At 39.0% G+C, this 12,622-nt stretch overlaps 1 protein-coding gene across 1 annotated transcript in view; it reads right to left on the bottom strand.

Moving 5' to 3' along the window:
- The window catches only part of TRPM1 (transient receptor potential cation channel, subfamily M, member 1), a 172,483-nt gene that overhangs the window by 102,832 nt on the left and 57,029 nt on the right, over positions 1 to 12,622 (bottom strand). The window contains exons 16-17 of the mRNA XM_006902938.1: positions 11,461 to 11,753; positions 8,168 to 8,396 (exon numbers count right to left, since the gene is read on the bottom strand). Of these exons, the coding sequence (XP_006903000.1) occupies positions 8,168 to 8,396; positions 11,461 to 11,753 (522 nt within the window). The remainder of the gene's footprint in view (positions 1 to 8,167; positions 8,397 to 11,460; positions 11,754 to 12,622) is intronic.

Below are 12,622 nucleotides of genomic sequence, written 5' to 3'. Positions count from 1 at the left end.
CGGTCTCTCCTCACAACATGTCCAAAGTAAGTTAGACGGAGCCTCAGAATCCTTGCCTCCAAGGAGCCACCCGGTTTAACCCTTTCCAGGACAAAAAATAATCTAGTAGAAAAGTAAAAACAAGAATAGAACCCCTGGAATATGTTTATCCTTACTTTGACATTCTGTGGCTTATATTTATAAATTGGTAGAATTGCATGCGGCAAAAATTTAAGAACATCTGCTGTGGTGCTATCAAATGAGTGGCAAGTAGTATAATGTGTAAAAGGCCAAGATCTTACATTGGCTTTCAGAGCAGGGAACTGTTTTTTTTTAAATATAAAAATAAATTATCCTTTCCCAGTAAAATAGACACAAAGTATCTTTATTTAGAAATAACTTACTGCAGATATGAATATTTGAGCCAAGCCCAATTATAACAGAAGACTAATGAGCTTCACCAAGGAGGGATTTAATTGGGCTCAGCCTAGATTATCAATACTGCCATAAACCATAGATGAGGACCATGTGGCTATTCTTATCAGTGCTAGACTGTGTGCCTACTATACTAAAATTTGTTCCCAATGTTAAGAGTTAATTTTCTTTTTTTTAAAAATATCCTGAATAGTTTGTCACTAAGAACAACACAAAAAGGCTATCTACTCTGGTGGCCTAGTGGTAAGAAGCTGTGCTGTAATCCCAAAGATATGCAGCTCAAATCCACAATCTGCTCCATGGGAGGAGGGTCAGTCTCCTACAGTGCAATTTAGTGTTTCTGAAAATCCACTGGAGGATCTACTGTGGGTTGGTACTGACTTGATGCTGCATAATGATAGCACATTTCTACCATGAGCTTTGGTGGTCTAGTGGCTAAGGAGCAGTGCTGCCAATCCGAAGGCATGCAGTTCATATCTACCAGTTGTTCTACAGGGAGAAAGATAGGCAATGCTTTCCTGTGCAATTGATTCATAGCCTTTGAAAACCCACTGAAGCTGTGAATCAGTCTTAACAGCACATATTAACAACAATATCCTTACCACATATTAAACAATATTATAAAATAGCAATCATTGGAACAGTATAATATAGGGGCATGGAGAGACTAAATAGTAGAATAGGATAGATGGTCCAGCAATAAATACAAATACTTTTGGGGAGTTCATATAGGATAAAAATAGCACTTCAAATCACAAGAAAAAAGATGAACTACTTAATAATATGCCTCTGGAAACTATGAACTTTGAGAAACTGCAACAGTTATAGAAAGGCTTCAGGCCTTTTGTTCATAGGGTCTCTATGAGTCATGCTTGATGGCAATCAACAACAAAACAACTAAATAAATACTAAAAACTTAAATTCATTGTCAGTTGAATTGGCACTGGTTCATAGCCGAGCCTTTAGAAGATTTTCAAAGGTGTTAAAGATCTCCCATCTTTTTCACTTAGAGCTGCTGGTAGCAGAAAACTCTGTAGACTATGCCCCCAGAGGGTCTTAATTAATAAATTTCTTTCTCTTTATCCTTGCTGTTGAGTTGAAACCAACTCATAACTGACTCTCTAGTGGGTTTTTGGAAGGTAAATCACGTGGGAGGAGACTGTCTTTCTCTCAACTTAATAGTACCTGGAAATTGAGTGTTTATTTGTTGTTATTGTTATGTGCCGTCAAGTCAGCTGCATGGAGCCAAGCAAACTAAAGCTGTTAATAATCTCAAACTCTTCAAAGTCTATCATGATGCTGCTAACCGGCTCAGTGATGAGAATCTACACAATAATAATGTTATGTCTGTAGCTCACACAACATTAAAATTAATCCCAATTAGATTTAAGATTTCCCAAAAATAGAGAGGGGGAGAAGGTAGGGGAGAGGGGAGGGAAAGATAACATAGGGGAGAGGGGAGGGAAAGATAACATAATGGACTGGAAAGTAATCGCAGGACTCTTCCATAAGTGCATGGGGAAAGACCTTTCTAACTATGCTTTAAAATCTGAAAACAAGATTTAAAAGTCAATATATTTGATACTTAAAAACTACAAACTTAAAATATGTTAAAAAACACAAAAACAAAAACCAAACCAAAACAAGCAAAAAACAAAAAAAACCCAAAACCCACAAACTTTAGGGGACAGCGAACATACCCATCAGCAAAACCACAAACTTCTGCAGAGTAAAAGCAGTTACTTCTGCAAAGTAAAACCCAAAAAAAGAAATAAAAACTACAACTCTTATAAAGGGTGGGTAAATTAGTCACAGTTTACAATATGATGGGTGGGGAGCTGAGGGAAATTGGAAGAATCAGTACTCGAAAACAATGTATTCAAATTTTGTAACTAAATGAGTGTAAATTAAAAACATATTTGCTGATCCTATCACAGGTAGTCTTTCTAATACAGAAAAAACTCCTAGAAAGCATTATTGAGTCAAACAACTCAATATAAAAATGGGCAAAGATTATGAAACAAGACATTTATGCTCACATGAAAATATGCTTATCCTCTCGTGATAAAACAAGTGCAAGATAACTACCTAAGAATGTATGTCACGTTTAAGATCAGAGAAGAAAATCTAGACACCTAATTACTCTATTGGTGATGGAGTAGGTGGAGAGGCTCTCGTGTGAGGTATGAGCTGTGCACGCGCTAACCCTGATGGAAGCTAAAAGTATCTGACAGTGCAGCTCCTGAGGAGAAGGATCTCTTTCCACTGCAGTACTGAGTTCCAGTTTGATTTTGGTGAAAGAGTGGAGTAGATGCTCTTCTGTGTTGTCAAACACAAATTCACTGCTATATGTCTTTGTGACTGACTGACTCTCCACAAGGTATCTGAGGCTGAAAATTGTTATGGGAGGAGATTTCATCTTTTTGCCCTAGAAGCCCCTGGTGGATTTGAACTGTTGACCTCTTAAGTAGTAATCTGATGCATTATTGTCATGTGTTGAGTTATGTTCTCCTCAAGTACATATATAATGTACATACATAAGTAATGATATAATGTGGATTCTATGTAATGACTCCCTATGATCTGGTAAACATAATAGTTGAAAGAAGATTAAGAATGGAATACAGTAGAGCTCTAAGAGGAGTCCCTAGGGTGTTGCTGGTGTAATATTTTCTCTCACAAGATTTTACAAGGAAAGAAAGTGAGCTGAGGATTGGGAACCTCAGTACTACTAAGGAATAATTGTCAGGAGTGGAGGAGTGCATCCTTTTGGACACTGACCCCTGTGCTAGCTAACTTCTTTCTTTAAAAAAAAAATATTTGTATACAAAATCTGTATTCATTGTGTTCCATTCATATACATTGTATTTCACATGGCCTTCTTGACAACAGGAAAAGCCAGGACATGTGGATATCTCTAAAGAACACTAGGTCTATAGAAGATGAAGGAAACAAGGATTTTTCCTTCACAACGGGCAAGAGAGAGCAAGCAAAGGAGAATTGATGCCTTTGAATGGTATTGGCAGAGAGTATTTGAACTCCTAAAAGGACAGACATCTTTATGCAGGGGCCATGCTAATCTTCTCTATATTGTTCCAATTTTAGTATATGTGCTGCCGAAGCAAGCACCCAAAAGGACAATCTGTCTTAGAAGCAGTGGAGTCAGGTTGTTCCTTAGAAGCAAGGATGATAAGACTTCATCTTACATACTTTGGACATGTTATCAGGCGAGACCAGTTCTTAGAAAAGGACGTCAGGCTAGGTAACATGGAAAGGCAGTAAAGGAGAGAAACATTCTCAGTAAGGTGAAGTTAACTGTAAGAATGTGTAAAAGCTTGGTGGAGATTGAAAGGATGGCACGGAATCAGGCAAGGCTTCCATCTGTTGTATCCAGGATTGCTACGAGGTAGTCAACTTGGAAGTAACTAACAACAACGACTGTTTAATTTGACAAAATAACGGCAACAATGGACTTTAGCACAACAGAGATTGTAAGGCTGGTGCAGGATTGGGCAATATTTTACTGCATATGGGGTCACAACAGACTTGATGGCAGTTGTCAACAATAATAACATACTGCGAGGAGGAAGCTCTTCCTCAGTAATGTTTCAATGCCTTCGAGTCTGAGCAACTCATCTTCTGGGATGACGTTGAATAATGTCCTGCTGTCGTCCTTAGGTTTCACTGGCTTTCAGTGTAGACTTTTAGAAGTTGGTTGACAGGCCTGTCTTCCTTACTAGTCTTAATTTAAAAGCTGTGCTGAAACTTGCCCACCATGAGGGAACTCACCTCCCAGGAATCAACTTTCAGCCCAACAATAGACAGTTCTATAAAGTGTTATTTTAATTTGTAATTTCATATAATTCTTCTTCAAAATAATAAGTTTTTATTGATTCTTTCATCTCTCTTTACAATATAAATAATTATTTCTTCATTGTTTTTATTTATTTCTTTAATGTTTCTTTATTAAGTGATATTCCTCTATAGTCTGTTTTTAGATGTTGTTGTTATTATGTATCAGTGAATTAGAACCAACTCACAGCTGACTATCCAGAGGGTTTTCAGAAGCTAACTTACACAGAAAGAGATTGCTCATTTCCGCCCCCCCCCCCATGTAGCAGCTGGTGGATTTAAACCACAAGACTGTGTTAGCAGTGCAACTCCTTATTATTAAACCAGCAGAGCTCCTAATCTTAAATGAGACTTCATTGAACGCCATCCCATCTTCCTTCCTCTTATTAATAACCACAGTTCCTAGAAAGTTACCTTTGCAATTTTACATAATAAATGAAAGGTTTTTTCTTTTGTTTGAACAACTTTTGATAATCTCTTGATTGTTTTTAAAGATACCTTTGTAAATTTACATAATAAGTTAAAAAATTGTTTCTTTAGTTTGAACAACTTTTGATAACCGCTTGATTCACACTATATGATATGGGGATCTTATTCCTTACAACGGAGCTCTGCTGTCCTAGTGGGTAAGGAGTTGTACTGTCAATCCAAAGGCAAAATGCTTCTAATTCACCAGCTGCTCTGAGGGAGAAAGAAGTTTCCTTTCATGTGATTTATAATCTCTGAAAACCCACTGGAGGATCAGCTAAGAGTCAGTTCCAGCTCCACAGCAATGACTAGACTTTTTGAAATATCCGTTTAACTGGATTCCCTGACAAATGGTTAATGCTCTCAGCTGCTACATAAAGGTTGGTTTGAGTTCACCCAGAGGCATGTCAATGTCAGGAGAAAGACCTGACATCCTACTTCCAGAATAATCAGCCTTTGAAAACTCTTGGAGAACAGTTCCATAGACACAAATGAGTTGGCATCAGCTCAACAGCAGCTAATTATCTTTTTCATTACTTCTCCCCCACTTCTACTACAGCCCTCCTTTTCAGCTGTAGCTTTTATATTTTTATACTTTATAACATGTATCTTATTCAAGAACTGTATTTAAGTCTTCTCTAGTTTGTTTATGGTATTACTCGAAAAGTTGGAAATGAAAGAAAAGGCATTTAACTTTAAGGTAAATATTGTTTACTGTATTGTCATATATATGTTGTGACTACAGTTTTCATAATAGAATTCCAGTGCCACTAAAGACACGTTTTCCTGGTATCAAAGGCCAAATGATTCTTTGTGGAAGCTATAGAAAATCAAAACCCGAAATCTTCAATATGGATTACATTTTAAGATCAAGGAAACAAAGATTCCTACCACCAGGCCAATGGGAGCATCATGATAGTTGGAAAAGAGATTGAGGTCATTAACAATTTGTGTGGATCCACAATCAACACTCTTGGCACCAGCACTCAGGAGTCAAAATAGGGGTTGTGCTGTGAACGTCTACTGTTAGGGACGTCTCCAGGGTGCTAAAGAGCAATGGTGTCAGTCTAGAGATTTGGGTGTGCCTGACGCAAGCAGTTGTCTTTGCAATTACTTGCTATACAACTGTCACAGAGGAAGACAATGAATAATGATGACAAAAGAAGAATCAAATTTGAGTTATGGTGATGGAGAAGAGTATTGAACATAACATGAATTGCCAAGAGAACAAATAGATCTGCCCTGGAAATGGTAAAACCAAGTTGCTCTTTGGAGGCAATAATTGTGAAGCTTCATATTTTGGGCACGTGGCCAGAAAGGACCAGTTCTTCGGGAAGGACACCGTCCTTGGAAAGGTGGAGGACAGAAGAGGAAGACCCTGGATGCCATAGATTGATACAGTGACTGTGGCAATGAGAGCAGGTGTCTTAGAGATGGCAAGACTGGCTCAAAATAGGGTTTAGAGCTATTGTTCATAAGGTCACCATGATTCGTAATTGATGTGACAGCATATAACAATAACTATTTTGTAAATCATCACATTGTTATTTTCATCATAATTGTACTTAAAACTTGTAGGTGCATTTTTTCCTCCTAGGATTTATGATTCTCCTATAGGCTTGGTTTTTTGTTTTTTTTTTTTACATTCACTGATTGATTGTTTTCTTAGACTTAAATACACAGTCTTAGTAAGCCTCTGGGTACATGTAGCAAAATAAAAACAACCCACATAAATTAAATTAAAGCTATCACTTAAAGAAGAAAAGAGCTGACACTGTTGTTGTGGAAATGACAATCAGAGAGCATGTGAGGTTCTCCTGAGGATTTAAAGAATGACCCTCTGCAAGTGAGAAGTGAAAAGATCAAATGATATATGAGTTATTTCATAGCTTCTTAGTAATTTTATCTATTTTTGGTGTAATTCCTATTCCTCTGAGCATTTTCTTTTTGAACCCTACTGACTTATTTTCCCCATTTAATCTGATTGTCTTGCATTCTGCTGTACAACTTTCATACAAGAATTTATACACTGTGGCATTTGTTTTTCATCATTGCTGTTGTGTCTTGGATCATATTTATCATCATTGTTTCTTTTCACAGAATTCCTGCTCAAGTAGATTTCTTTTATGAATATGTGTACAAAAGTTTGTATAGTTTAAGTTGCTAATCTTTAATAAATAGTCAGTTTTTAGGTTTTTAAATATCTGGCTTTCCACAACTCCCCATGTGTCAGGACCTGGCTAACCTGCAAAGCAGGATTAGCAATGCATTGTAAAACCAGCAGGACCACCCATCTTGGCTTGACCATCTGCTTTAGAGTAAACAACCCTAGGAAGCAGAATGCTAATTAATAGGGAGTGACCAAAGGTCTCAGAATTCAAGGAATGTGATACCTTTTTGTTCTTCAAAACATAGGATATTCCGGAAGATATCCTTGTTTTGTGTTGAGGTCTGGGACAGATAATAGATAATGCGATTACCCCTGCAGGCATGTTTCTAAGACATATATAAACCTTTTCCAAAAAAAAAGTTCGCTATTTGCTATCAGTATAGCCTCTCCATGTCTTCCTTTCAACCTGGTCCCTCCTCTCGGCGGAATTGTTTCGATATATCAGGCTGGACCCTGATACCCATGAGAACTCATGAAGGTCTTGTTCTATTGTTGTAGATTTCAGTAGTTTTGATGAAAAGTCTGATGCCAGTGTAATGCCCCTTCTTTTTATTGTCTTTTAAAGCTTTAGATTCTTATCTTGTTCTGAAAATTACTTACTAATATACAAATTTAGATATAATATCAACCTGTTTCATGATACAGAGTTGGATAGTTATAAATAACATCAAATTTTTAAAGAAGTTGACTTGTCTTTGCCTGATACAATGCTACACAGTATAGCATAAATTATTTTTTTCTTTATCCTTATAAATCCCAGGTCTGTGTATCAGACCTCAGAAGAGAGGCTACTCCTTACTCTATAGAAGCTGACAGATCCAAGGTCAGCAAGTAAGACAAATTCAAGTCCAGGAACTTAAGGGTACAAGCTAATAAATGATCCAAAACAAAAACAAACCTCTGATGACCTGGCTTGTAAAGAGTTGCACTGATAACCCGAAGGCCACGTCTCTCTGGTAGTTTGAGTCCACTGGCAGCTCTGAGGGGAAAGATGGGCAATCTCCTCCTATGGACCCATTGGAGAGTCAGCTATGACTTGATTCCAACTCAATGGCAATGAGTTTGAAATGATTTGTATTTTTTACTAAAAAATAATAGCCTAAATAGATATAATACTATTTATATAACAGCAAGGATTTGATTGCAATACTGTTTTCTCTCCACTACAGCATTTTCATACACTTTTGTAGTGCATACGCTTTTGTACATCTTGTTATAAATTCCATGTAATAATAATGTAATAATGACAATTGGCATATGTACCTTGAGACCAGGGTTTTTCCTCATCCGCAGCCTTCCCATCCACATATCAGTCAACAGCATCTGGCTGCAGGTGTGGGCTATGAAGTCTCGATGTTTGGCAGCTACTGCCAGCTTGAGGCAGGTTGAGTTACTCCAATTTTTCAGCTCGTAAGTCAGAAGTTTCATGGCTATCTGCTCATCATGCTTATAGGACTGATCTAGCAACTCTACAGCAAGCTGGCCGAAGTCTCTGTGAAGAAGAAACGCTGCAGTGACCACAGACTTTTTTACTTTTTACATTTAAAGACATTTTTATAGGGGTATTACAGAGCCATAGGACAGAGGGTTCTTGACTAGAATGGGCTTTGACTTCCTCTGCAAAGCAAAACATTCAGAGGGCATCCCTGGCTATTGGCATCTCAATCAGGGTGAGAGATGTGCACTTCTCTAGGCTGGGGCTTACTCTGGTGTAGAATAGCTCCTAATGGGGCTTAAATTGACTCCAGGATCTGTCCCTCAGGCCCATATAACAGAAAGAGAAGATAAAGTCACTTCCCTTAAGGAGTTCACAGAACAAGGACTTGTACAGGAAAGACAGCAAAGGTGAATTAAAATTAGGTTAGAAAAGTGTTGCTTTGATAAGGAGAGAGCAATGGACTGATAGGAGACACCAGGAGAACACAGGATGTAGGCTTTGTTCTCAGCCAGGCACTGGTCGTGTAAGTGTGCTGTGCCTGGAAGCCATCACCAGCCCTACCAAAGAGATTACATGCCCCTCTTGTGTGAATATGACTCATAAATAACGTATTCATTCCAAGAAGACTCAACATTCTCATTGCCAGGGCAGAGACAGCATGCGATTGTCATGGGACCCTAGAGGAAGGATAAAGGACCTATAGCTTGGGTGGTGATGATGGGAGGAGGAAGAGAAATGACAGACAGAGAAGATGAGACAAGAGGAATTGACAACATACAATTTGTTCTGTTTCCATATGATTGAAATATTAGGTACTAGTCAGCCAATGAAACTGGAAATGTTTGATTCTTGGTCTCAGCTTTTTTTTAAATTATTATTATTATTCTCATGTAGCTAATATTAGATGGATCTTGGCTGAAAGCAGAGAGTACCAGAGGAATGTCTATCGGTGTTTCATTGATTATGCAAAGGTGTTTGACTGTGTGGATCAGTGGATCACAAAAACTTTGGCTGACTCTGAGAGGAATGGGAATCCCAGAACACTTGATTGTGCTAATGCGAAACCTGTACTTGGACCAGGAGGCAGTTGTCAGAACAGAGCAAGGGAACACTGCCTGGTTCAAAATCAGGAAGGGTGCATGCCAGGGATGTGTCCTATCTCCATACTTTCTCAACCTATATGCAGAACAGATTATCCAGGAGGCTAGGCTCTGTGAGGAGAAGTGTGGCATCAGGATTGGTGGAAGATTCATCAACAATCTGTGTTATGCAGATGATACAACCCTTGCTGAAACTGAAGAGGACCTGAAGTATTTGCTGCAGAAGGTCAAGGACTGCAGCCTTCAATATGGATTGAGGCTCAATATCAAGAAGACAAAGATTCTCACCACTGGGCCAATTGGCAGCATCGTGGTGGATGGTGAAGAGACTGAGATTGTAAACAGCTTTAATTTGCTTAGCTCCACAATCAGTACTCTTGATATAAGCAGCCAGGAAATTAAAAGACATATTCTATTGGGAAAGTCTGCTGTCAGAGACCTCTCCAAAGTACTGAAGAGCAATGATGTCAGTCTGGAGACTAAGTTGTGTATGAAACAGGCCATGGTCTTTGCAATCATTTGCTATGCATCAGAAAATTGGACAATGACTAGGGATCATAGAAGGAGAATTGATGTCTGTGAGCTGTGGTGTTGGAGAAGAGTATTAAATATCCATGGACTGCTAAGAAAATGAACAGGTTCGGCCTAGAGTGGATAAAACCAGGCTGCTCCTTGGAGGCAAGGATTTTGAAGCTTCGTCTGACATACTTTGGACATGTTGCAAGGAGGGACCAGTCCTTGGAGAGGGACATCATGCTTGGGAGGGTGGAGAGACAGCATAGAAGAGGAAGACCCTCTATGAGGTGGATTGATTCAATGACTGGAGTTATGAGGGTGGGTGTGTCAGAGACAGTGAAGCTGGCACAGAACAGAGCAGGGTTTAGTGCTGTTGTACATAGGGTCGCTATAAGTTACAGATGACTCAACGGCACATAACATCAACAACAACAACATGGAATATAGCTAAAATGTCCTTCCATGCTAATCAACCTTATCTGATTTTGCTTCTCTATTTTATAGAATACTTTATTCCACTTATGATCTAGCTGATGAAAAAAGGTGGGATTATGTGGGAGAATTGCTTACTCTCTTATCAGAAGGGGAATACTTCTCTGCAGTACCTTCTGGCCTTGGGTCGTAAGGGCTACAGAGGACCCATTTTTAAGTCCTCTAGAAAGCAGAGGGACAACATTTATGAAACCTGCTGATGTAGGTAAACATAGTCCCTATTTTAGACAGCATCCAAGTCCTGACACTTAGAAATCAACTAGTAATTCTGGGAACTGTACAGTTGTAAGTTCTAGACATGCTTTAGAAAACATATACTAAATACTGAGAGTTGCCTCAAGTCCAAGTGTCTCTAAAGTGATGTTGTTGTTCATTGCCTTTGAGTTGGAACTGACAAATAACTGACCTGACCACCCTGTAGGTTTTCAGAGACTGTAAATTACACAGGATGAGAGAGCTCATCTTTCTCCTTTGGACCAGATTGTAAATTTACATGCAGCACACTCCTTGCCACCGTCACCATAATTCCCCTCTACCATGTTGTTGTTGCTGAGTACCATCAAATTAGAACTGACCCACCGCTCACCCTACAGGAGGTTTTCAGAGGCAGTAAATGGCATTAGAGGAGATTGCCAATCATTCTCCCACAGAGGAGCAGCTGGTGGATTTGAACTGCATGCCTTTGGAATTGCAACACAGCTCCCTCTCTAAAGTGTTACTCCTCTTAAATCACTTTCATTTTCTTTGCATTAAAATCATCTTCTAATAGTTTGCACAATAAACTAGTAGATGAAAGTGAAGATCATCTAGAATCTTAGGACTAAACACCAGAGAGAAACATTAAGAAAAATATTGACATAGTAGACAAAGTGATTTATAAACAAACATTGGACTTAATTGTATTTAAATCTGAAGCATCTTTGCCATTCCTTCCTAGATAGGACTCAGGACAAAGATTGTACTCTCAACAACAGTCTCACTTGGCCTGCAAGTTATGCTTAGACACTAACTTTGAATTGTTGTCCAAATCTTGGGAGATGTCGTCCACCAGCTCACTCTCAGAGGACTCCTGAGCCATGGATTTGTAGAGTTTGCAGGCTACCAGGGCCTTGGCCATGCTCTCCTCTCCCCTTTGCCAGAGGAAGACCGCCATCTTCTGGCGCTTCATCAACACAGCCCACACCATCAGCTCATGGAAAGGGTACTGGAAACGGCTCACTGCAGGGTCATCCACATCAATGTCGATCTCTTCCTCCTTCTTCTTCTTTTTCTTCTTCTTCCCTTTGGCTGGAGGTTCATCATCCTGAGGGGACAAGAGTGTGTGTTTCGTGACTGGCCATGATGTGCAGCTTTCTGAAAAACTGCCAGAAGCAACAGACCTCTTACACACACTTGGAAGTTCTCACTACTTACATTCTTTTGAAAAGGTACATACATTTATTATAATAAATAAATAGTCTAAAACTAGAGGAATGGAAAAAGTGAACTACAATGTCAAGAATTATAACCTGGGTTAACAGAGTTTCCACCCAGAAATTATCACCTGAGGAGATGCTGCAAAAATAACAACAAAATACATTAATAAATGGGTATTGTGGAGTCAGAACCAACTCATAGCAACTCTCTAGTGGGTTTTCAGAGCCACTAAATTGCATGGGAGTTGATTATCTAACTTTCTTCTGTGGAGCAGCTGGTGGATTTGACTGTGTGCCTTTACATTGACAACACAGCTCCTTACCATGAGGCCACCAGCGTGCCTTATGAGAGAGTAAAGTGTCTCTAGGTTTTGGGTGATATTTCCTTCACGGAAGTCCTTCCGCATAGTGAAAAGTCAATATATATTTGTCAGACATAGTCAAGCCATAAATCAATAAAAAATTGTAAAAGGGAATAGGAAAAGATGTTTTTGGTCTGAGAGCTTGTATTTGGACAGATCAGGAGATCAAGAAACAAAGATCAGACTGGAGAGTAGCCTGGCAACATAGAGGGGCTTAGACTATTTCAGGTTAAGGTTTTAACAGTAAAGGTCGAGATGACCATATCAGTGAACTTCCTATATCCTTAGAACCAATCAGAGAGGATATGAATTTCTTCATTCCATCAAGAGAAAGTGGCTCAGAGTTGCACACATCCACAGAGCTGAATGGCTGGAACAGCCAAGTTCTACAGTTT

Source organism: Elephantulus edwardii, unplaced genomic scaffold (genome assembly GCF_000299155.1).
Source record: "Elephantulus edwardii isolate Elephantulus edwardi_28Jun2011 unplaced genomic scaffold, EleEdw1.0 scaffold00473, whole genome shotgun sequence".
Lineage (NCBI taxonomy): Eukaryota > Metazoa > Chordata > Mammalia > Macroscelidea > Macroscelididae > Elephantulus > Elephantulus edwardii.
Note: the sequence above shows the minus strand (reverse complement) of the source record. Positions and strands in the feature narration are given on the sequence as shown.